The sequence below is a fragment of the Danio aesculapii genome, chromosome 16 (genome assembly GCF_903798145.1).
Source record: "Danio aesculapii chromosome 16, fDanAes4.1, whole genome shotgun sequence".
NCBI classification, from domain to species: Eukaryota; Metazoa; Chordata; class Actinopteri; order Cypriniformes; family Danionidae; genus Danio; species Danio aesculapii.
The window spans coordinates 14,076,079-14,103,538 of NC_079450.1; the positions used below are offsets into that span (position 1 = coordinate 14,076,079).

The following is a 27,460-nucleotide window of genomic DNA, read 5'->3' on the forward strand; positions in this document are numbered from 1 at the left end:
CGGTTCATTTCTGTTCCTCTCAATATGATTTAGTAGCTACAACAACTGCGACTATCTCTTAAAAAGAACGACTCAAAAAGTGACATTTTGAATTACTTTGGATTGTTACCTGATAAGACTAAAAAATAAAAACAATAGATGAAAAACCCAAAATAGCAACAGGAAACTTTGAAACTATTTTTGACCAGCTCATATAGCCTCATTTTGTTGGGAAAATGCTCTTTTTGTAACAAATTTCATTTGGTATAATTTGTATCTTTATTTTAATGTGTTTTTTGTTGGTCAGTTATCTAGAAATAAACAAAAGAACGAATTTTAGGTGAAGTGATGCACAAATAATACTTTTTTCAATAACAAGGGAATTATGAATTAAATACAAGACCAATTATAGCATGTAAAATATAGTATTTCTGACAATGTTCTTTATAATTTGAGTTATGAATTACAGTATCGCAATACTACTTGGTAATGTGAAACTTCAGCTGGTATAGAATTGTAAGATTAATTAATGGTATCGCAAGAACCAAATATTTTCACTGATCCGCAGCTCAAACCGGATCTGAATTTTCCACATACAGAGATGATCAGATCTCCACACAGCTCCCGGCTACTCTTCATTGGAAATGAATGACTTCCGGTCTGTCGCTTGTCGTGTGCAGTGGAAAGGTGGCCTTAGATTTCTACATTCATCATCATCAGTAACAGTGAATTTTTCACAGTACTGAATATTTTACAATTTATTTTTATTCAGCTGATTATTTCTTCATTATATTTTTAATAAAATTACAGCCAAGTTCTGTTTTTTAAAACCAAAAGTGTCTTGCAGTACTGTTTCTGTAATAAATGGCAAGCAAATTGTAGTTGTCTCCTCCCCTTTATGGCTGATCCGAAAAATGGTCTGATCCGTGACCATAATGTGATCCGAACCGTGAGATTTGTGATCCGTTACACCACTATCTCTAATACACACTGTAACACTGACCAGGATTTCCACAAAAACATAAGTAAAAAAATATTGACAACAAACGACTGATAAAAGAGTTGCTAGATTTAAAAAATACAAGAATATCATAATCCTGCCTCGATCTATACATACTGTGTGTGTGTGTATATATATATATATATATATATATATATATATATATATATATATATATATATATATATATATATATATATATATATATATATATATTATATATACACACATATACATATTTATTTATTTATATTTGTTTATTTATTTTTTGTAGGTCACTTTGGTAACATCTCGTCTCCAAAAAAAGTAAATTTCTTTACAAGGTTTTTTTTATTGTTATTATTATTATTTTAACAAAATCTTCACAGATTGTAAATTCTACAGTGCATCTGGAAAGTATTCATAGTGCTTCACTTTTTCCACATTTTTTATGCTACAGCCTTATTCCAAAATGGATTGAACTCATTTATTTCCTCAAAATTCTCCACACAATATCCCATAATGACAATGTGAAAAAAAAAGAGTTTTTGTAATAGTTGCAAATTTATAAAAAATAAAAAGCCTGAAAAATCACATGTACATGAGTATTCACAGCTTTTGCCGTGAAGCACTACACTGGACTCTTCCTAGAGCTGGCCGGTCATCTAAGCTGATTGATCGGGGAGAAGGGTCTTAGTCAGGGAGGTGATCAATAACCCGATGGTCACTCTGTCTGAGCTCCAGTGTTCTTATGTGGAGAGAGGAGAACCTTACAGAAAGACAACCATCTGAGCAGCAATCCACCAATCAGGCCTGTAGGGTAGAGTGGCCAGAAGGAAGCCACTCCTTGCCTGGAACTTGCCAAAAGGCATCTTAAGGACTCTCAGACCATAAGAAACTAAATTCTCTGCTCTGATGAGACTAAAATTGAACTCTTTGGAGTGAATGCCAGGAGTTACGTTTGGAGAAAACCAGGCACCACTCATCACCAGGCTAATACCATCCCTACAGTGAAGCATGGTGGTGGCAGCATCATGCTGTGGGGATGTTTTTCAGCAGCAGGAACCGGAAGACTAGTCAGGATAGAGGGAAAGATGAATGCAGCAATGTACAGAGACATCCTGAATGAAAACCTGCTTCAGAGTGCTCTTGACCTCAGACTGGGGCGACGGTTCATCTTCCAGCAGGACAATGACCCAAAGCACACCACCAAAATATCAATGGAGTGGCTTCACAACAACTCGGTGAATGTCCTTGAGTGGCCCAGCCAGAGCCCAAACCTAAATCCTATTGAACATCTCTGGAGAGATCTGAAAATGGCCGTACACCTTCCCATCCAACCTGATAGAGCTTGAGAGGTACTGCAAAGAGGAATGGGCAAAAATCCTCAAAGACAGATGTGCCAAGCTTTTGGCATCATATTCAAAAAGACTTGAGGCTGTAATTGCTGCCAAAGGTGCATCAACAAAGTATTGAGGTTGTAAATACTCATGTACATGTAATTTTTCAGGCTTTTTATTTTTTATCAATTTGCAACAGTTTAAAAAACTCTTTTTTCACATTGTCATTATGGGATATTGTGTGCAGAATTTGAGGAAATAAATGAATTTAACTCATTTTGGAAAAAAGCTGTAACATAAAAAACTGTGGAAAAAGTAAAGCGCTATGAATACTTTCCAGATGCACTGTATGTGTTTGAATGAAATACTTTAATGGTCAGAAAGTGAAATGATTTAGTAAACGCTACTCTGGACCAAACAGCAGCACCACAGATGGATCAAAAAAAAAAAAAACTTTGGTCACAGTCATCCCGATAAAATAAATACAGAGAAAAAGAAGGTGTGATTCAATACTGATCAGATTAAACATCACGTACAGCTTATCAAAACAAAACAAACACCAGAAAAACACAACTGACCTTTACAAAAATACTCAGCGTCGTGTACCTATAAAGAAAAGCAGAGGCAAACTGCTGTTATCTCACGTCTCTCGCTGTTTTGGGAACTCGAAGGACTTTGTAAATGTTGTTGTGAAAGACTGTGGAGAAGTGAGGACGGGAATCCCTAGACATGAGTGTGCAGAGGGGCACTTTTCCAGCGTTTTCTGCATCCTCCACATCCCAGATCTCAGGCATACTGCAGCCTGGCCTGGATATAAAGAAAAAAATTGATCAGACTTAAGAAATAATTAAAGTTGGCAGTACAATCTGAAAGTGTGAGGCATTTACTTGGAGCGTCTGGTGCACCACGAGTCCTCCAAGATGAAATAGTCTGCCTGCAGCTTTATTAAGTTTCGCTTGACTTCTTCAGCAGGCTTTCGACTGTACATGGCATACACCATCTTGGTTCTCGCTCTGACAAATGATATTAAACACTTTACATGGACAACGAGAATTAACAAGTCTCACGTGGTTTTAAACCCTTATGAGTTTCTTTTTCTTCTGTTTAACATAAAAAATCTGATATTTTGAAGAATGTTAAACACTGCTAGTCAATAACTTCCATAGTAAGAAAAAGCAACATATGGATGTGAATGGTTACCACTTTTCAACATTTTTCAAATTATCTTATTTTTTTTTTGTTCAACAGAAAAAAAGGATTGCAAAGATGTTTAGAAATAAGTGGCACAATATATAAGGCTATATTTATTACAAAATTCATAAACCACTAGAACAATGTTATAAATTTTGTGAACTTGCGTACATTATCCCAAATGTTTAGAAGAATGTTCAAATCCAGACAAATAAGTGATTTTAAATAGCGACATAGAGCGTGTCCTGTGTGGATATGCTAATGATGTCTCACCCTCGATTTCCAGTTTGATTGTTATAGAAAACAGCAAAGACGCTTAAACACTAAAAAAGCACTGAACTAGAGGCGGTCATTTTGACCATTTCAAATTTAATAACTTTGTTTAAATAAAACAGATATATCTATAATACCTTGACTTGTCCTAAATATGTGTACAGCGGGGGAAATAAGTAATGAAGACGTCAGCATTTTTCTCAGAAAACATATTTCTAAAGAAAATCAAGCTGTAGAATGGCCCAGCCAATCACCTGACTTGAATCCAATAAGAAAATACAAAATAAAGATCAGATTTAATAGACGAGACCCACAGAACCATCAAGTTTTTAACAATACCATCACAATTTTAGCAATGCATGTGACTTTATTTTCCATATGAGAGGCGTCTTTAAGCTGCCAACACCAAAAAAGCCTTTATATAAAGTATCAAATACGTTCCAGTAGTTTGTATTTTCAGTAGTGTTTTCTCCTTGTGTTATTCCATTGTTATTAAACATAACTAATGTTTCAGATTTTTTTGTTTTGTTTTATTTTTATGTTTGTTATATTATTAATATTAGTTATATTATTATTATTATTATTATTATTCCTGGGTAAAAACATGTTCCTAAAAAAAAAAATCGTTCAATAGACCAATTACCAGTTGCAAAAAAAACACAGGCTGCAATAGTAAAGATGTCGTGTTGTGCGGCAGGATGCCAAATTCGGAACTTAACTTTTACCGCACACTACACTGCTTTAGTGCTAACTGCATTATGTCTTTGGCTAAAAGGGAGCTGAATGAAGTGAGGACCTAATTATAAATGCTGGACTCTGCAGTTCTCATGTTATATCAGGTAAGCTCACGCTATGCTGAATCATACACATTGCTCATTTTTTTATTGCAGAAATGATTTCAGCAAAAACAGTTAAATATGGTTAATTGAACTGCGGACACTGAATGATCAGAATGAAACGTGAAAGTGTAAGTTATTAAGGTAAACTTGGCTTCATATTCACACATTCATTCAGTGACAACTTGTGACACACTTAAATTATTAAGGAGAAAGTCTGAATGTGCGAATATAAAACCAACTTTACCTCTTTGTGTAAGTTCACATACCCTGCCGTACAGGTGTAGTTCACTGTCTGAATGCAGTAGTTTTGCTTGTTGGTGATTAATTACCCAGGCCTTGTATAACGTTAACTCCGTCTGTCTTTGGCTAAGCAGAACCTCGGTTTTTAGCTCTACATTGTGTTGAATCTGGTCAACCTGGAGCATTATTTCTTGCACATGACCACACAGAACAACACTGTTGGCATCCAAAGACTTGTAGATCTTTAACTTCTCTTTTGTAAAATCACTTGGAGCTTCAATGAGATTGTATATTTGGGGTTGGATGCTTGGTCATTTCGTCTTATCCAATATTCATTGGAAGGGTTTATTGCAAATGGACCTGTCAGATGAACGTCGCTCACTTTAACGTTAATGTTGCCGAATCACTGTGCTTATCGCGGGGTGACGAGCTGTTATAATATGCTGAAAGCATTATGTAAATAATATATATATATAATGTGGAATCTATATACCTTATTTCTAAGACAACAACAAACTCTGTACCGCATCAGATGTCATTCCCTCACTGTAAATGCTAGCACTCCCGGTTTCTTTCTGCCACCTCCCTGCGCGTGCATACAAACATGGTAAGTGGTCTATACTTATTTTGCCCACTGTATATTTCTTTCTAACCTTGTTGTTTTATTAAAATGCCAAAAAACAAAACAGATTGCGTATTTCTACCTTTAACTACCATAGCAGACCAAAAAACCACATGCATGTCAGTAGCTATGTTTCCATCCACCTATTTTTATGTGCATTTTGCAAATGCGCATAAAAAAGCGGTTGATGGAAACGCCATGATGCGCATAGATTTTGAAAATGCGCATAAAAAACTTATGCGCATAACTGAGTAGTATAAACTTTTTATTCGATACGAAAAGATGCGCATAAACTACGGTGGAAACACTTTTACTGCACAAATTTCAGTATGCGCATTAAAAAAGGTCATGTGATTTTGTTATAAGAGATCATGTGATGATGAAAATGTGCGTAAATGGACAAACCAGCAGGCTGAGCACATTGTAAAACATCTGAAATGTTGTTTTGGTCATTCTAAAATGCCTTACCGTTTCAATACTAGTGTTTTTATATTATTAATGACCTCCGGAATCAAAAGCATCAGTGCTCCGTGTCTGACATCTTCAAACGCCACCACGCGTTCACTGCGTGTCAGGAACTAAAGTCATTTATTAGATGAAGAAAAGATCGATGCAGCTTCTCCTACTGCAGCAAATTCAGTTTTTACTGTTGATATTTGGCGCCAGTTAATCAGGAAGTGACGATTTTGTTCTCTTTGACTCGTTGGATGGAAATGCTGCTTTATTTGCACGTCTTTTATGCGATAATCCAGTTTTGCGCATAAAGTTTATTCGCATTTTTGGATGAAAACATAGCTAGTGTCTGCTACTCCTTGTGACTTTAAATATGCGAGCCTCTGTGGCCTAGCACCTTCCTGCTAACAAAAATATTAGCAAAAACATAACTTTACTTCAGATGTGTCTTTTAAACGTACATATTCAGTGCCGCTCAAAAGCCTTCTCCCCTACTTGTGAAAATGAAAGTGAGGCACGGACATTCATGGGTAGTCTAGAATAGCCTAACTACATATTAATAGTCTGTATAACCAAAAATATTGTATTTTTAGGGTGATAACTCAATTAAATATGACGACAGACAATTAAATCTTAATTTTAATATCACAACGGAAGCTTTGAATGTGAATATGACATCTTATATGAGAACGGTCAGAATGATCACTACGGCAATTGTTGTAGTTATAAAATTCTGGTAGTTCTAGTGTTAATATGTTGTGTGTTTTATTAAAAATGTATTTAGTCAGCTTAAAATGTATTTAGTAGGATAAAACAGCACTGAATGAGTGGAAGAACAGGATGCGGTGGACTGTGGCATAATAAAAGCTCCACCAATTTTATGCTGTGTCTCTGATCATTAATTTCTTCAGGGTTTGTTTGGTCTGAATAAATTATGTACAGTGCCTTTAATGTTTTCATTTTTTGGTATTTAACTATCCCCAAAACTATAATTGTGAGTTACATGATGTCTACCTCAATCCTGCATCTTCATAGTGAGGGTGATTCACTATGGCTCTTCCTGTGGACAGTTTCACACTCGCCATAGTTGGCATCGCGCCAGCAAACACAGCAGCTACAGGGAGATCAAATGAATACAAGTCACACACTTGTCAGAATGAAGTTGGCATGAAATCTTTAAATTGGTTAAAATAGTCCTGTGTCTAGTTGTGATGTTCTGTACTGTATATACAGGGGAATCAGCTTACAAAGATATAGGGCAGGGCTTTATTTTGTCCATGCCATTTTTGGTTTGAATATCGGAAATGTTATCAGCAGATTGTAAAGCAAAACAAAAAATGTTGCGCTCCCATCTGTAGCAACAAATTATACTATGGTATTCAATGGCAGTTTTCCAACATTCTTCAGTATCTCTTCTTTTGTGTTCAACAGTACAAAGACATTCAAACAGGTTTGGAGGATGAGTAAATGGTGGCAGAATTTAAATTTTGGGAGAACTATCCTTTTAATGAACTAACCATCATCTAATTCCAGCACTAAGTTTGCAAAGAAAGTAAATGTAAAAGGTAGTTTCTCACTAGGGCTGGTGCTGTCCTTGATCCACTCCAGGAGCTCTTCTTGAGGGTAGTTGCTGAACTCTCCAATGATGCTCCATTGACTCTGCAGATTCACCACTCCTTGCGCTGCCATGATAGACAATATTCCCACGACAGTCATCTGAAGTTTGAGCTTCTCACCAATCCAGCCAAACAGCTGCAGACCAAGAACCAAAGGCTTCAAAACATTAGCATTTAAAAGCTCTTGGCAAAAATCAGCCTTTTTCCATTCTGAATATTCTCGGACTGTGGTGGACTGACCTGTCTGGAGCAGATCAAGCAGGACATGATGCACATGTGAGGAGTGAGGAAGAGCTTCAGTCTCATGATGAGCACAGCCAACAACGCAAACGCCACCAGCTGCAGACTGTGATAAACCAGCTGCAAAAACAAGACAAGACAACCTCTAAATATCAACTACATCGGTCACAATACATTATACATTTAGTTATACATTAGAGCAGGGGTCGGGAACCTTTTTTTTTAAGCAAAGAGCCATTTTTTATTTTTAGAGCCATTGGGGTATGTATATGTACATGCTGAGCAGTCCGTGAACAAAGAAAGGACAGTTTTTAGATTTTTTTTCTTTGCACATTCATCACCACTCATAAATGTTGAATTTATGTGTGCGAGGTTACCATAAAAATGTAAGTTGTTTGCTCTTTATTGGTGTCGTTATTCTAGTTTATTTATTAAGTTCTTATTCATTTTGCTGTAAAAAACAAAGAGTTACAATAAAAAGGGAATTGTAATTGTATTTCCAACAGCAAACTGATTTCTAGTGATTATTCAAATTTTTTAAACTGTAAAATATTATTGAAGGAAGTTTGCTGGAGAGCCATGTACTTTTTGGTCAAACAGCCACATGCGGCTCACGGGCCAAAGGTTCCCAACCACTGCATTAGATGATGTCATAACACAAATCTTAACACATACACCCATAGAAAAAAATTTAAGTGACTGTGTAAAAAAAAAATTCAGTGACTGTGTAAAAAAAAAAGTAAAATTTTTCTTCAGAAAATGACAACTTGTGTTTTTTTTGGTTAATATTCAGGGTTATTCCACAGATAATGACTTAAGACATTGGTAAAGTGTTATCTGGAATGAATATAAACATGTCTAAAAATGTTTCTCCCTTTTTTGGAGTCGGGCCTGTCTGCGGACTGCAAGACAAAGGTGTGACGTGAAGGGGCATAACTTGTAGTACATTAGTGGCGTAACTTAAAGTTATGGAGACCCATATCAAAACTATGTTGTTGGCAAGATGGCGCTGTACATCAGTCATTAACGTCTACACCAGTGGTGCTCAACCCTGTTCCTGGAGATCTACCTTCCAACAGAGTTCAGCCCTGATCAAATACACCTGAACCAATTACTCAGGACCTGAACAGCACTTGGTAATTACAGACAGGTGTTTGTTAGGTTGCAACTGATATCTGCGGGAAGGTAAATCTCCAGCATTAGGGGTTGATCACCCCTGGTCTACACCTACTCCACACCTACTGTAAACCCAGTTACTAATGTCTATAGCTACCACAACTCTAAAACCAACCATCATCGTTGTTAACGTCTACACCTTTCCCAAACCTAAACCCAACCATGCGTTATTAACATCTACACCTACCCCAAACCTAAACCCAACCATCAGTTATTAACGTCTAGACCTTCCTCAACCCAACCATCAGTTATTAACATCTAGACCTTCCCCAACCATCACTTATTAATGTCTAGACCTTGCCCAACCCTAAACCCAACCATCACAGTTATTAACGTGTACACCGTCCCCAACCCTAAACCCAACCATCAGTTAATAACGTGTACACCTTCCCCAACCATCACAGTTATTAACGTGTACACCTTCCCAAACCTAAACCCAACCATCAGTCATTGACGCCTAGACCTTCCCCAACCCTAAACCCAACCATCATAGTTATTAACGTCTACACCAGGGGTGACCAACCCTGCTCCTAGAGAACTACCGTCCTGCAGATTTCAGTTGCAACCTATATCAAACACACCTGCCTGTAATTAGCCAGCGCTGTTCAGGCCTAATTAATTGGTTCAGGAGTGTTTGATCAGGGTTGAAGCTGAACTCAGCAGGATAGTAGATATCCAGAAGCAGAGTTGCGCACCCCTGGTCTACACCTTCCCCAACCATCAGTTATTAAAGTACAGCTGCGAGTTGTGGAGGCTTTTATACTTGACATACTCATCATTATACTGTTATTTGCAACAACAGGGGGCGATGCAGAGTAGGCTAACTGTCATGACAAAACGGACGAAGTCAGCGAGTGGAGTTGCTAAATGAATAATTATAATAATATGTCAAATAAATTGGTTGTGGTTAATTTGGAGAAAATGAAAACATTTGGTGAAAATATTCTCTGGTTAACATTTCCACCATTTTGGCAACAACATCTCGTTGTGACATCTTGCATGGTTCAATGTAATCTCAATAACTGCAAGTTATGCCTATAACTTACTACAAGTTGCGACCTTTCATGTTACGCCCCTGTCTTGCAGTCCGCAGACTGATACGCTTGCTTTTTTAGAGAGGGAAATAAATGCTTTTTGTGTGTTTTGGCTTTCAGCAGAGACATTTACATTACACTGAACCAAACTAAACTAAACCTCAACTGTGAAAACTCAACTGAAGCAGTTTCAATTTACTACAACTTTATCTATGTTAAGCTGCTTTGACATCTACATTGTAAAGGTTCTACAGAAATAAAGATGAATTAAAATAGAATTTTATGACTATATGTTCTATCAAAACTAAATAAAAATGTCATTTGGCACCTTTTTTGAATAAAATAAAACAATGTCAATGTTTTCAGATATAGTCACACAATGGATACACGGTCATACATAAACTAATTTACATTTAAATATAACAATTTTAATTTGAAATCATACAAAGTTACTCTTACCACTCCCTTCGCCAAAAGATGGGACCTGAAAAATTGAAGTTTAGACAGTAGGCATTATTATCCAAACAAACTGTCTAATAGAAACATGATTTACCATACAAATGTTTGGGGGTCTTACAAATTTAAGGATTAATATTTCTAAATGTTACATTTTGTAATGTATTTTTAAGTAAACAAATGCAGCTCAGGAGAGCAAAACTGCCCCCAAACTTCTTGAAAACATAATATGACAAATTATATATTATTTAGATAAAATACAATAAGAATATTTTATTTTATATTGATGTTTTTCCTGAGTTTACCATTCCACAAATCTGTCCTGATCATGACAATAGAGTGCTGCAGACTAGTCTGAACAAAACATACTCACTGCTCTGTTTCATCATCCTCTGACTTTTCGGTCTTCTCATTTCTGAGGAACACAATAACGTCCTGTATGGTCTTGACTCAGGAAGCAAAAGGAGGAAGCATACAAAGGGAACTTCAGTATGTAGATTACTTAGTGGCCTTTCAATACACAGATTAACCAAAATGACAGAAAACTGTAAAGCTTGACAATGGGGACAAATAGATAAAAGCAGGGCACCAAAAACAGGAGACGGAAACCATCCATTATCTAAGTAAAAACAACTCACCCTTCCAGCAATAAAAGCCACAATCAGCACATTAATTGGAAGCAGCATGGTCTTGATGTACCGGATAGGAGTCTGCAAACACATTAAGTACAATAAAAAAATAGAGGGTAACTGATGATAGGCTGCAGGAAAACATTACTCACATCTGCTTCGATGAAGTCAAACTCGGCCGCACATGTGTACATCATCGTGTCGAAGTCTTTGTAGCTTGTGAACTTGGATTTGATCAGACTGCTAATGTGGGCCTAGTTTAAAAAAAAAAAGAAATAAAAGAGAGAAAAATGGCAAAAGCTGATTATTATAATAAGTGCCGGGCAAAGCCACTTTATGAGGTACACTTGTCCAACTGTTTGTTAACGCAAATTTCTAATCAGCCAATCACATAGCAGCAATTAAATGCATTTAGGCATGTAGACATGGTCAAGACAATCTGCTGCAATTCAAACCGAGCATCAGAACGGAGAAGAAAGGTGATTTTAGTGACTTTGGATGTGGCATGGTTGTTGGTGCCAGACAGGCTGCTCTGATTATTTCAGAACTGCAGTATTTTCACGCACAACCATTTCTAGGGTTTACAGAGAATGGTGCGAAAAAGAGAAAATATCCAGTGAGCAGCAGTTCTGTGGTGCAAATGCCTTGTTGATGCTACAGCTCGGAGGAGAATGGCCAGACTGGTTCCAGCTGATAGGAAGTCAACAGTAACTCATTACAACTGAGGTATGCTAAAGAGCATCTCTGAATGCACAACATGTTCAACCTTAAGACAGAAGGGCTACAGCAGCAGAAGACCACACCGGGTGCCTCTCCTGACAGCTAAGAACAGGAAACTGAGGCTACAAAATTTACTCAATAAAATTGGACAATAAAGATTGGAAAAACGTTGCCTGGTCTGATGAGTCTCGATTTCTGCTGGGACATTCGGATGGTAGGGTCAGAATTTGGCATCAACAACATGAAAGCATGGATCTATCCTGCCTTGTATCAACGGTTCAGGCTGGTGGTGGTGGTTTAATGGTGTGGGGGATGTTTTCTTGGCACACTTTGGGCCCAGCAGTACCAATTGAGCATTGTGTCAACGCCACAGCCTACCTGAGTATTGTTACTGACCATGTCCACCCCTTTATGACCACAGTGTCTCCATCTTCTAATGACTACTTCCAGCAGGGTAACACACCATGTCTTAAAGCACAAATCATCTCAGACTGGTTTCTTGAACATGACAATGAGTTCACTGTACTCAAATGGCCTCCACAGTCAGCAGATCTCAATCCAATAGAGCACCTTCGGGATGTGGTGGAATGGGAGATTCACATCATTGATGTGCAGCCGACAAATCTGCAGCAACTGCGTGAAGAATATTTCCAGTACCTTGTTGAATCTATGCCACAAAGGATTGAGGAAGTTCTGAATGCAAAAGTGGGTCTAACCCAGTACTAGTAAGGTGTACCTAATAAAGTGGCCTGTGAGTGTACATACATAAAAAACTAAACTATACAACAAATTGTTACAGATTTTTTTATGTATATATATTTAGTATTATAAAGATATACATTTATTTTTTAAATATAAATAAACATCTTATCAAATATATGCATTCATGTGTGTATCTATTTACAGTGCATAATAAATACACACATATTAAGTCAAAACAAACTTTTATAATAATATTTAAATACTATTTTATAAATCATCAGAGCACAAACTATTATATTCAATTGAAATATATTTTAGCTATAATAAACATGACATTTACAAACATTCCTATTGACTTTTTTGTAGTTACAACTGTGACTGAACGATTACATGAATTACATGGTTTGATGATCAGAGCAAGAGACGCTCTCATTTTACTCACATCATCTGACGCTCCGAGGACCACAGACAGCATGAACTTCAGAATAACAGTGGAAACCACCCATGCAAAGCACTGCGTGACCTAACAAACACATCACAAGTGCTTCTTTTTAGTCAATTCGGGCATTTTTTATTGATGCATTCAGTAGTCAACATTGAGGCTACGTTTACATGACAAAAACTGAAATGTGTACATGAATTTTTTTAAAAGCACAAGGGAAAAACATGATAATGTTTTCAAAATGATTGGCATTTGCACATAACACAAAGTAAAAAATGCCAGGTTCCACACAATTCCTTCATGTTGTCCCAACACAAATCGATTAAGTAAAACCTAATTTTTATTTTACAAATGTAAATGAATTGAACATAAAAATAGCAAAAAGCAAAAGTAATTTTTTGAGTGCAGTTAAACACATTGTACACATCCCAGAGGCTAGTGGTTGGCAAGTTTACCCTTTTTAGTGAACAAGTAGCCTTGCAAGTTAAGAAACCGCAAATGGAAAAACACTAACAACCTGAGGAAACGTCTTCATCAATTTGAAAACATGCAAATACAGAAACATGCTGCAAATAGTACAGAGCACTATGGAAATGTGTCGGGGGACCTCTAAAAGTGACAAACCCGGCGTAATGAGAAATCGAGTCCCCCCCATGAGTATTGGGTCCGCCTATTGACCTTATTCTTCAATGCGAAAGTGCGCTTGTTTTTGCGATTGTTTTAGAACTTCCGATTCAGCTGCCTATGGGAGAAATGACTAGGAATAATAAACGGCAGAAAAGTCAAATTACTTGCTCTACAAACAAGTGTTTGCATGATTATACAGACAAAATATAATAATATAATAAGAAAAGATCAGTTTGCAACATCAAGCAGCAAAACAAGCTGTTTTTAATGTCTAAAAATGAATGAAAGTGAATGAGACTGGAAGTCTCGAGCCCGCTCGTACGCAGGGAATAATGTGAATAGGACCCTGATTAATCCTATTTGTTTCTTTGGAGTTGTAATAGGTATAGTCCGTAGCACCTGATTATAAAGTCCAGTATTACAACTATTAAATCTGTGAAGTCACATTATAATTTACAAAATATAAAAAGTGTAATAATGACCATTTCATTTCACCATTATAATGACATTTATTAGCATTATATAGACCCTTTCGTATACTGATGTATAATTAAAGGCATGGGTTATGAAACTGAGCATTTATATTTCATCCTGTACTCAAGTAACGTGTTTTGGCTGAGGGCAAAGATAAGTTATATTAATTTATGTAACCACGTAGACTGATTCTGCTTATTTGACTGATTGCTTTCCTTTATCTCCTATAATGTATAAACTTATTGTACGTTATACTTTATAATGGCCATAATTATTGATCACTAAAACTGATATTCAGCAAAAGAGACCGTATTTTTCACTGAAAATGAAAGGAGGCAGGTATGTTATCGGCTACATGATGCCTCAACATTTTTGGTGTCTGTTAAGCTGTTAATATCAAAATGAAAATTGACAGTTCCTTGAATCATGTTTAATTTAAAGGGCACCTAGGTTACCCCTTTTTTCAGATTTAGGCTTTTGTGTCTTCAGAATGTGTCTGTAAAGTTCCAGCTCAAAACACACATCAGATTTTTTTATTATACCTTTTCTAAGATTATATCTTATACCGTTTTGCATCAGGTTGTGGTTTTGTTGTACTGCGCCTTTAAGGCTAGTTCTCCCCACCCACCATTTCTACATGCCTTTCTGCGTGCCTTAATCTCCTCCCTCGGCTGATTCAGACAACAGACAGACTTAAAGGAAGAAGATCTCACGTAGCGTTTGTGAGAAATACTACAGTAAGAACTTTACCAATGAGTATTTGTTGTAGAGTTGCTATGATGAGTCACACACAATGTCATTACAAAGTTCACACGCACACACAGATATACACACGCACGCACACGCACAGACAGACAGCGCCCGCGTTTGTGACAGAATACAGGTTAATCTCCACTGCTGTATGGATATCTGTTATGTTAATGTACAAAATAAACCTGATTTAACTGACACGCGGCTGTGCTGATGAAGTAAAGCTGAAGTGAATCGCTGTAATTCATTACACACGTGCACTGTTTTAAAACATTTTAAACATGTGAAACTTATTCTTGATCACATTTGATGATGATTGATGATCCTAGCGAACTGAACAGACCTTTTACTCCCTGTTGTTTTGAGCACGTAAGGTCTTGTTGATTTGATTATACATGTGACAACCGGGACATGTTAATACGCAGCTGTCAATCTTTTCGGTGGGCGAGGGGGGGGGCACTCCTACGTCAAGTTGCGATCGGTCTGAAAACCGCACAATTGGTCCACTGTTTTTATATTGTTAAATTGAAAAAAAAGGACTGGGTGTGTTTATATCACCCCAATATGATGGTCTATACACTATACCTACACAAGTCTGTCCAAACAGCTTGAAAAGTAGATTTTTCAACATATGTGCCCTTTAATTGTTAAGATAATGGAACGACCTAGCCAGCGTGATACGAATGATGTTATAAAGTATATTGATTTTACCCGACGTGTCCTCGGGAGTTTGTTTTCCTTTTCAAACTTGCGAAGTCTGAACTCACAAGGAAAGGATGCAAGACTAAACTTTGTTCACCTAATATTGAGGAAAAAGCCCCAATCAGATCAGGCGAATGTCTGTTTCAGATGACTTCGTTTTCCCCGTCCACACTGACACAGAGCAGCAGTGTTTAAAAACAAGAACGGCCTCTTCAGCGTTTTTTTTAGAAAACGGTTTTTCGGGGCTCGAATACTCCGGGTTTAGAGTGGACAGAAGGCGTAACCATAGCAAAACTTTTGCGTGTTAAAACAAAAACGTATTAGTGTAATCTGGGCCTAAGAACAGCTGTAAGTTGTAGATGACAACTGTAAGTAAATAAACAACAAAAAAAAACTGACCTCTTGGATCTCACTGACTTTAAACAGTAAGCAGATGGGTTTGTCACTTTTTGGGGTCCCCCATCACATTTCTGTTGTCGTCTGCACTATTTGAGTTTCTGTATTTCAATGTGTTAACCGAATTGGAGTGTATGTGGCGTATTTAAGTCATTTTCTCAATTTGTGAAAGATTACAAATTTCTTTAAATATATAAACTATGTTTTTACATTGTAAGATGCATTCTGACAGTATCATTTATACAAAGTAATGCAAATTATAAGTGATAGGCCCATCAGGTCTGACTGCCAATGTGTGAAATACAGTTTCATGTCTCCATAGTAATGCATATTGTCAGTTCAATGTGTGTCTGTATGTTTTTAGTCTAATAAATGGCCGGGTGATACTTTCAGGCAAGGCCCTGAAAACAAGATTTCTTTACCAAACCTGTTACGATAGTTTCTGTTTCTACTTATAAGCACTGCCCACTAAATTGTGTATTTAACTGTGTGCAAGCTGCAGTAGTAAAGAGATTTTTCGATGAACGCCACAGTGACGGCAAGTTCTTATTAAAGGATTCTCTCATCTTCAAATTCACAACAGTATGTTTTTATTTGCATGTGTTTTCTTAACCTGCAGACAGTGCTGCACGTACTGCTCATGTCTACATTCCCGTTTGAGTTTTACATGGAAACGATAATGCCTTTTTTCTAAAATGTGTACTCTGAGAACTTGATGTATTTTCAGTCCCTTAAAGGTCCCATGAAGTGCTTTGAAATGTGCATTTTATTCAGCGTTTGATGTAATCTTAACTAAACACACAAAGAGAGGGTGGGACAGAGTAGCTCCTCCCCTTTTTAACAATAGCATTTTGTTTTAACACAGTTTTGCCAGTGAAAGCGGTTGACATCAAGCACATCAAATGAAAAGTGTTTTGAAGGGGGCGGGGCATGTCAAATGCTAGAGAGCAATTTATTGGTCAAGATTTGATGAGAAACTGAACTATGAGGTGACGTGGGAGACAAAAAATGCTGATCCATTTAGGCAGAAGTGACAAACTGTAAAACTGGCATGTTTATAATAGTTTTATATTTTCTAAAAACAAATTCATTGTCACTGTTTTGGAGCGCATTAGCTTATAAATATTGTAGTTTAAACAAACAGGCAAAACGCATAGAAGGTTTACTACTTTTGCCTGAAAATATTGTTGCATAAATGACCCCTGAATGTGCTCTTACCCACGTGATGAGCCCGGGTCTGAATGTACCAACCAGACGGTCCCTGAGTGCAATAACCCCCTGAAATGAAAACAGAGCAAGCAGTTAACCTGACATGTTTGTGTTTGAGCACATCTATTTGTCTGCACTTTGCACTTATTTGGTCAAGCTTTGGCACTATTTAACTATCATTTCCTCTGCAAGAAAACATTCATCAAATCAGCTTCAGTGACCTTAGAAACCATCATTACTACACTGTGTGCTTTCCTGAGCAGGTAGCAAATGGATGTGAATACAGTACCAAGATAGTCCAACTCACCCAGATGGAGACCAGCGAAGAGGCATAGAAAGACGTCAGAAGCATTGAGTTCCCGAACATCAGAAGAAAACAGACGGCCAATGAGACCTGTGAGGAGCAGTCAGTGAATCAGAAACGCAACATGAGCAATATTGTGGCTCCATCAGTCAAGTCTAGAGGACTTTACATTACCATGTGTGTCACTAAAATGGACTGCATTTTTGCTGGACTCAGATATCCCAGGATATATGAAGCAAAAAGAGAAGCAACCTGTGAAGTGCACAAACATTCTTGTCATAGCATTCTTTGCTGCAAACTATTCTTTCTAAATATTGCTGACTTGTTACACTGTGTCATAACTACACCCGACACGGCACCACAACAGGCAACTTATTCATGATAAAACAAGTTTTTGTCCTACCATCTGTCTGGCGATGCATAAAAAAATTATATTTCTGTGACATCGCAGCAAAACAACAGCATGAACTATAAAGACAATTATCACCTCAGGTAGAGATTATGTGCTTTATTCTGTGCTAAATGCTACTAATGTGAGTTTGAACACTATTTTAAGCGACATTTATTGCCATACTACTTAAAGCAGAAGCAGATAGTTCACCTCAGATAGGCACGGGCTGGTATAGGATTCTGACAATATGCTAACCTTGCATAAAAAAATATATATATCATGACTTCACGCTATCCAGGTGTTTACTGCTCTAAAATATGTTCTTTGTCTGAATGATTACATGAATATGAGATCAAGTTCATTCATGACCCTAAAAAAACATTGGTTATGAATGTGTACACTGCAAAAAAATATTTTCTTACTTAAATTTTTTTGTCTTCTTTCTAGTCCAAATATTTAAAAATTCTTATATCAAGAAGAATTTTCTAGGCAAGCAAAACATACTGTCTTGTTTTCAGAAATAATATGCCAATATTAAGCGAGTTTTTCCTTAAAACAAGCAAAATAACCTGCCAATGGGGTAATTATCTTATCAAAATTATCTTGTTTTTCTTTTTGACATAAGATTATTTTGTTTATCCCATTGGCAGATTATTTAGCTTGTTTTAAAGAAAAATTCAAGCCATTTTGGCATATTATTTCTTAAAACAAGACAATTTATTTTGATTGTCTAGAAAATTCTTTTTGATTTAAGAATTTTTATATATTTTGACTAGAAACAAGACAAAAAAATCTAAGTAAGAAAATATACTTTTGCAGTGTATCAGTACACCCCTTCTTTATATTAATCACAGTTTAATGTTCAAAATGTCTAGGTAAAAAAACAAAACAAAAAATTCCATTGAACAATGTATTTTATTTTAGGAAACATTTAAAATATTTTAGGCTAAATAACTTAAATAAATCAATAACTTCTTCTATCTTCAGTTTCAAAAACAGAGATTTCTCCACAACTTGAAAATGCATCTTTGGATATCTTTCCTTTCTTTGGATATAAATAAGCCTGGCGACGCAGTGGTGCAGTAGGTAGTACTGTCGCCTCACAGCAAGAAGGTCGCTGGTTCGAGCCTCGGCTGGGTCAGTTGGTGTTTCTGTGTGGAGTTTGCATGTTCTCCCTGCATTTGCGTGGGTTTCCTCCGGGTGCTCCGGTTTCCCCCACAGTCCAAAGACATGCGGTACAGGTGAATTGGGTAGGCTAAATTGTCCGTAGTGTATGAGTGTAAATGAGTGTGTTTGGATGTTTCCCAGAGATGGGTTGCAGCTGGAAGGGCATCCGCTGCGTAAAACATATGCTGGATAAGTTGGCGGTTCATTCCGCTGTGGAGACCCCAGATTAATAAAGGGACTAAGCCGAAAGAAAATGAATGAATTAATTAATTAATAAGACTCTGCACTGTCTATAGCATGCTTGGATGTTGGTGCATAAGTGATTTGTTTCCTGAATCATGGGCTGACCAATAGTTTTTGATGTGGAGGGTCCTTTTCTGCTGGAGAACCTCTGCTGGTTGTCTAAGGGATTATTATGTTTATGAAGGGATGGGACAATCCCCAGGTTGTGCCACATCTAAATGTGCTAAAAACAGTTCTTTGTAAATTACTATTTACCTCAAAGCCAAATAACAAAAATATCCGCTCTCTATTTCAGTGTGATATAATCTCTTGTCCTAATGCTGTCTTTTATTGGAACAGACATAGGTAATATTAACTGAAAAGAGATACCTCACGAATACCTAATGTACAATAAAATCCATGAAGAGTCGTATAAAATAATGCATAGGTGCTATCCTACAAAGGTTTTTTTTTTTTTTTTTTTTACAAAGGTTTATTTCTGAAGATTTTGATGTAAATTGCGCCTGAAATGCTGAAATTATGCTGAAATATGAAAATGTTATTTTAAGATATATCAATCAGAATGAAGATGATCCAGATGTTTTTTTTAGTTTTAGCTAAATTGCTCCCTGGCATGCAATGTGATATAATGTAATGTAAATGTTTTATTTTGTTATAATAATAAAAATAAATAAATAAAAAAACTCTGCTGAGAGCCCTAAAAAAATTTTATAAAATAGTGTAAAAAAAAAAAAAAAAAAAACATGCACACGTGCGCGCGCACACACACACACACACACACACACACACACACACACACACACACACTCACCCACACTGTAGTAATGATATAGCAAAAATATTAGTGGTTTTAAAACCTTGACTTTACCGCAGTAAACGTTGAAACCAGTTATCGTCCTATGCATAACCTCAGATGGTTAGTATTTATTGTTTCTGTTGCGTCTAGCCGCATTTGGTGCAGACAGCCAAATGGCTTGTGGCTGGAATCTTGTCACATCACGTGTAGTTAGGACACGGTGTTAGGCAAAAACATGACTACAAATGACTCTGATTCCAGAGGTGAACTGTATACTTTTATTTTAGGAACCACTTAAGTTAAAAAAGGAGGTGACCGGATCGCAGAAAAAGCAGGTTTCGGTAGATGGAGATAACAGAGTTTCTGGAGGTTTCATTAAGTTAAATTTACGACCATTTTAAAACATTTTTAAGACCATTATGAATTAAATTTTAGACTTATACAGGGCTAAATGCTAAGGATTTTTTGGGATATCCCAATTAGAAAAGATTTTCACTCGTACTGTCAAAATATTCTCACAATTTAATAAAATTAATAATACAATAATAATAATTTTGTTTGAATTTTTTTTTTATTAAATTTTCAAATATATCCAATCACAAACCCTATAACCCTAACTAAGAATAGAACAAAACATAGCTGCCAATTACTTCAGTCTACAATAATAATGATTTCATAATAAAAAATAGAGGTCAGGTCAGTATCGTCAGAAGTAAATAAATTGAGAACTTTTAAGCAAATGTTACTGTAAGGAAAGTTAAAAATTAAACGCTATTTTTAAATAAAAAGTTGTAAAAAAATTGAGATGGATTGTTGGTGACTGTATGGGTGTTAATGGCCAGATTGGGTAGCTATACATGAACAAAGGAAAATTAAGACCTGTTAAAAAAAGATTTAAGACCTACAACACAACATTTCAGTAGATTTAAGCAGGGTTCATACACATTTTTTTCAAAAAAATTCCATGACTTTTCCAGGAGTTTTAAGTAAATTTTTATGACATAATGTTTCATGTAACGTCTAAGTATACATGGTAAATAATAGGAAAAAGAATGCATGTTTAAATTTATTACCGCATATCATAAAACTCGTAACAATCTCTTTAGTTTTAATTTATTTTTATATAAAAAAAAAAATTTCAGTCTTTGATAACACATATTGACCGTTTAAACCGTTAGGATGCACTTTTAACCAATTGATGGTGTCAGTTAAATTTTATAATTATTTTATTTAGCATTTTTAAAGTTTTGCTGCATAAATATGCAACACATATTTGTTAACTTGCGGGGTTAAAATAGCAGCACTACTACCACAAACCGATCGCTCCATGGAAAAAAATAAGCATTAAATTAATGCTCCTCTGTATTTCCTATATCACAATGTGAGACAAGTTTAGCATTTCACTGCATTCGAAAGTTCAAGCTTGGTGAATTATCACCTGCAAAATCACATCAAATGATTGCGTTAGACCAATAGAAGATAATTTAAAGTAATAAATTTCAAATATGGAGCAATCACTCACTTTTATTAACGTCTAATCATATTGTTTAATACCACCCCTTTTTGCAGCGCTGTACGACAGAATTTCGCAAGCACAAGCTCTAGTGTGACCGCAGGTTAAGTCGCTTTGGACAAAAACGTTTGCTAAATTACTAAATGTAAATGCAATTTCCATGACTTTTTCAAAACCTTGTGGGTTTTTCTGTTTTTCCAAAACTTTTTTAAGACTGGAAAATGCCACGTCAAAATTCCATGACTTTTTCAGGTTTTCCATGACTGCATGAACCCGGTTTAAGAATTTTTAGGCCTAAAATTTTGCTTTTGAAATTTTAGACATTTTAAGACCCCATGGATACCCTGGATAGGAAGGCCTTAGACACAATTATATGATTTACAATTATGTAATCCATTATCACTCACCTGAGTAAGTAAGACAAACTGAGCAAACTGCCAGGGCAGCATAAAGAAAACATTGGAGATCCCCAGAGCCATCATGGTATTCTTACTTGGGTTCTTTGTCCTTCCAAAATTAAAAATAAGCAGCAAAAAAGATCTTAATTGTATAGAACAAGCATATTACTTATACTCAGGTCGATATGATCAACAAAGCAGCAGAATATATAAAAAATATTGAGATATTCCAAATAGCATGTAACTAGAGCATGTAAGAGCATGGATATGAACTAGGCATGGGCCAGTATATGATTCTGACATAAGGTATTTGATTCTGACATAAGGCATGATAACCTTGGATAAAAACATCATGGTTTCATGCTATTGTGATCACTTCCCTATAATATATTCTTTTTAAATGTCTGGGTAAAAAACTAAAAACTTTTTCACCCATTGAACACAATATAAATTATTTTCAAAAACATTTAAAGTATTTTGGAACAGCAAACATGTCAGGCTAAATAAAGGAAACATTGACTTCTGTATTCATTAGTTTAAAAAACACAGATTTCTTTACAATTTAAAATGGCATCTTTGCTGCTGTTGCTCAAAAAAACAAACAAACAAAATAAAACATAAAAAAATCTTACATATACCATCGGAACGGTGTAGCAGAAAATTTAGGTGGTTTTAAAACCTTGACTATTCCAAACCGCAGTATACCTTGAAAACGGTTATCGTCCCATGCCTAATATGAATGCTGATTGACTACACCAAACATTTGGAAGAAAGCAAGTTACCGAAGGATGTATGTAAGCAGAAGCATCTGAAGAACCAGAAAGGGGTAAGAGAAGCTCTCTCTCAAAGGTGGCGTCCACATGACCCGAGTACTCTGAGATTCAAGAGTTCACAATCTCTTTAATTTAAGCCCTTTAATTAGGATTTAATCAGAAGACAGCACATGCTTAAGTAAGCAAAGGTCCTTTACCTCTCCATGGTTAAAGAAGAAACACAGAACTGTCACAGTGCCGCCCAATCGACTTCCACTGTAAGAGCCAAAAACAACTGCATCAATTTGTAATCAAACCACTTTTTCAGTATAAACTGAAGAACTCTCATCCGAGATCAGAATCTAGGCCATCAAGGCTCCATTACCTAAGATATGTTCCATAAATGAAGAAAAGGCTCATCATAGCCCCATTTAACAGGAACACAAAAGTGACATAGAAGTATGCAGGATCTCCCAGACCTGTGAAAAACACCCATGTAAGTAAAATTTAGAACACTAGTCTGTCAGTCACACAGCCAAAAAAGAAACAGCACCTTCTGTCATCAACACTCTAAAAATAAACCCTCCCTCGTGATGAGAAGTAAAAGTTGCAACAAAAAATGTCAGCAGTGACCTGTTTTTAAAGCATGCAGATTAATGGCAAGCACAATGAAGAAAACATTTCTAGGACAGCAAGAAAATTAAAGGAGACTGCGCACTTTCATAGTGATATTTGCAATGTACTGTGCTGCAAATACAAAAAAGAGATATTTGGGCTTCTCAAATACCTTCACAACTCTCCACTGGATCCAGACCCTCTCCTCTGTTGATGGTCCAACATAACTTGGTGGGGAACCCAAAGAAGTTCATTGTGCTGCTGTATGCTCTGTACCAGCTGGCCAGGACCACCTGCCGTACAGGAGATAGATCAAACAGACACCGTTTTCACATCACGGCTCAGTCCTTTAAGCTCAAGTAAATAGTGCGGGATGAAAGCTTTTCTTTGATATTCAGAAGATGCCAAACAGGACATCTCACCTCGGGGTACAAGTTGAACCTCTTTAGGGTATTGATGACCAGCGGATATTCAGTGAGACGGTCATTCATGATCATGTAAAGACCATCCATAAAGGACGGAGCCTCGATGATCGTCTTGAAATATGAGTAATACAGTCCCTAATAATAGAAAAAAGCCATCGTTAACTACACAGTAGCATTTTATTTTACTGGTGTATTGCACATAACAACCTTAATCCTAACTCTATAATAAATGCATGTGGATAATCAATAATACTCAGTATAAAAAAGGGAGCAAGCTGAAGGAAAGTGAGCGTGTGATTAATATCACTTAATAGTTGGATGTCCAATTACACTAACAAGGATACAGTAAAATAAAGTGCAACCAAGATGTTCATCCAAGTTGTAAATTTAACTAGGTCAAAGATGAGATGACTTGGTGTCGGCATCAAATTATATCCATAAAAATTCTTTTATACGCATAAAAAGCTTATTAACTATTTAAAGTGTCCACATTGTTTCAAATGACTTAGAATAATAAAATGTCAGAACATAGGTTAAGACACAAGACACATTCCAGTGTAGGCGAAAATGTATTAATGTTTTGACACTTGTAAACCACTTTGACCCATATACTCACCAGCCACATTATTAGGTTCACCTGTCTTACTGCTCGTAACGCAAATTTGTAATCAGTGAATTACATGGCAGCAACTCAATGCATTTAGGCACGTAGACATGGTCAAGACATTCTGCTGCAGTTCAAACCGAGCATCAGAATGGGGAGAAAAGGTGATTTAAGGATAACGCGGCATGTCATAAAGCGCCAATCATCTCAGACTGGTTTCTTGAACGTGACAATGAGTTACTGTACTCAAATTAGTGGTGGGCAAAGCGAGGCTTCATGAAACACTGAAACAGTTGAAGCAAATGTGTCGAAGCTTCGAAATGTTTCGAAACCCACTCTAGAGTGACGCCTAGCGGTCATTTTTTTATGTATTGCACTGAAACAGCTTCAGCAAAGAACAGTTGAGCAAATTGAGGTATTAAACCCCACTTTGTAGGACTGGTCCCTCAAGTGATATAGTGGAGTGGTTAGTGTTCCTGACTACCATGCGGGGATTGTTGGTTCGAATCCAGACTGATACAGCTATTTTGAAATGCTTTAATATCAGTTTGAGATGCTTTGTTCATGCATCGTTCTGTTTCAACATTGGTCTGACAGCTGAATAAACACTTTGTGAACAAATATGGCTTGTTTTGGTCAAAAACAGGGCTGTTGCTAGATCAGATACAGTTGTGGACAGAAGTTAACAAGAATTATTTATATTATTCATTAAATTTCCCATTTATTGTATTTTATTAATGTCTACCCCAACCCTAAACCCAACCATCACAGTACTGTAAAAATATTAATTTACAAAGTTACAAAAATTATGCTAAATTGATGGCATATCAGTAGCTTTATCCTATCTAGACTACACCATAAACAGTAACATGATTAAAATACATAAAATCATGATTTTGGAGTATTTGTGTTTCTAAACACTTGCGTTTCGGGATCTTGACACTCTGTCGAAACGTCAGTTTCACGTCAGCCCTCTCTAACTTAAATGGCGTCCACAGTCAACAGATCTCATTCTTATAGAGCAACTTTGAGATGTGGTGGAATGGGAGATTCGTAACATGGATGTGCAGTCGACAAATCTGCGTGATGCTATCATGTCAATATGGACCAAAATCTCTGAGGAATATTTCCAGTACCTTGTTGAATCTATGCCACGAAGGATTAATGCAGTTATTTAGGCAAAAGTGAGTCCAACCCGGTACTAGTAAGGTGTACCTAATAAAGTGACCAGTGAGTGTACAGTTTTAATACATATATATATATATATATATATATATATATATATATATATATATATATATATATATATATATATATATATATATTAAAAATAAAGCAGAATTACCATCTCTGTTCGAAAAGCCATTTCCTTCTCCAAAGTAGACATGTGTGAAAAATGTCTGTCATTTTCAAACAGATGTGAGAGATGATACCTGAAAGATACAAGACTTAATTTATTCTGTCACAAGAAGAAAGGTATTTGCATACTTTAAATATTTAAAGCTACTTACCAATGAAAAAAACCTGCAACAACAGCTGTAAAGAGAAACACATTATGATGAGAGAATTTTTGCAGGTCAGTCAGATCGCTACGTGGCCACATTTGGGGGACTTTTATCTGACCAACCAAAACACAATTGAAGAGGAACAAGCTGTACTTTTAAAGCAGATGAAAGGTTTTGATCAATTATTTTTATACATAAAACTGTAAGTAGTTGACAAGAATAAATCTTAGGAACTGTCAGTAGATGAAGGGCTAATATCTGAAGTGAAATTATGTAATTTTGACTGATTGCTAACTAACTTACAGTAAACATCCGAGCATTGCCCAATAACCCAATAATTTTAAGTTTTAAATATGTAATTTATTGTTTATTAATTAAATCAGGTCATTAATTAATTTATTGATTTAATCTGAAATCAGACAAATGAAATATCGGTTTTGCACAACTTTGTTTACAATCCGAGCTCCTATAAATACTGAAAGCATGCTAGATGCTAACCAAATAACCGTTAGCTACCTAGCGGCTAAAGCAGACATTCTTACCGAGAATCAGCACTGTTATTCCTCTTACAAAAGCGGAGGGGCTCAACCCCAGCCTGTTTCTAATAAACCCCGCAAAGAGTCCGTTTTTACTCTGAAAAGCCGAGCCTTTCGCATCTTTTCCGCGCCTGCATTTCCCCGACACTGATTGACTCCTGTCTTTCTCGCTGCTCTGCTCCTTGGCACTTGGTTTTCTGGTTTTTACTACCATTTTTTCATATTCCTGTGTATCAGGACGGCAGCAGGGAAGCGGATGAGCGTTAAATCAGTAGTTTGGCTCTCGCAGACGCCTCTCATCTGTGGCTCTGCTCAGTTTCAGCGCTGATCTGTTGAATGAAGCGGGCATCGCATCGCCCCCGTCTGGACACGCCACTCCACTGGCAGCGTCACTCACCATGGCAACCTCTTCAGGAACCTGCAAGTTGGAGTGGGTAAACCTATGGTGTAAATATTGTAAATAAAATCCCCACAAACTGATCTTCAGATACTCCAGACATAAAATTTAACTACTGCAGCAGAAAAACTATTCATACTGTGGAATTTGAAACACCTGTATTTTATACTATGCATGTAGCACAGGCCTGTAGCCAGCCCGGTGAAAGAGATGGTTCTTTATTTCTCAAAATGTAGACTTTTTTGCAATTATACGGCTCATTTTCTATTTAATTATGAGATTTCAATACATTTTAAGCACTATTTTATCTGAATTAGCTTGTCGGATGGTCATCATAACCACACTTTTTGATGTACCAAAAATATTTACTAAAGATTTACAAAGAAATATGAAAAAACACAATCACACAGAAATTACATCATATATCATTAGAAAACATATATATGAATCAGTTTCTAACTAAAAACAAGCCTAATGTCTGGGGTCGCCACAGCAGAATGAACCGCCAACTTATCCAGCATATGTTTTTATGCAGCGGATTCCCATCCAGCTGCAACCCATCTCTGGGAAACATCAATACACTTATACACTACGGACAATTTAGCCTACCCAATTCACCTGTACTGCATGTCTTTGGACTGTGGGGGACCCCCCACTGTTTTATATATTTTACATTTAAACAAACATAATAATTAATTTATTGCAAAGGTTTTATTGAAAAATGG

At 36.4% G+C, this 27,460-nt stretch overlaps 1 protein-coding gene across 1 annotated transcript; it reads right to left on the bottom strand.

Annotated features, from left to right (window-relative positions):
- Positions 1–1,498: 1,498 nt before the first annotated feature.
- dpy19l1l (dpy-19-like 1, like (H. sapiens)) lies at positions 1,499–26,679 on the bottom strand. Its single transcript, XM_056475883.1, has 22 exons — positions 26,345–26,679; positions 25,809–25,833; positions 25,643–25,730; positions 23,691–23,828; positions 23,441–23,561; positions 23,039–23,132; positions 22,872–22,929; positions 22,684–22,775; positions 21,911–22,010; positions 17,568–17,645; positions 17,397–17,483; positions 17,099–17,158; positions 12,932–13,012; positions 11,220–11,321; positions 11,077–11,148; positions 10,812–10,882; positions 10,442–10,466; positions 7,773–7,892; positions 7,494–7,668; positions 6,931–7,030; positions 3,186–3,311; positions 1,499–3,105 (listed from the first exon to the last, which is right to left on the bottom strand). Exons 1-22 carry the CDS (start codon positions 26,550–26,552, stop codon positions 2,934–2,936), a joined length of 2,193 nt encoding a protein of 730 aa, XP_056331858.1. The 5' UTR covers positions 26,553–26,679; the 3' UTR covers positions 1,499–2,933.
- Between the last annotated feature and the right edge of the window lie 781 nt (positions 26,680–27,460).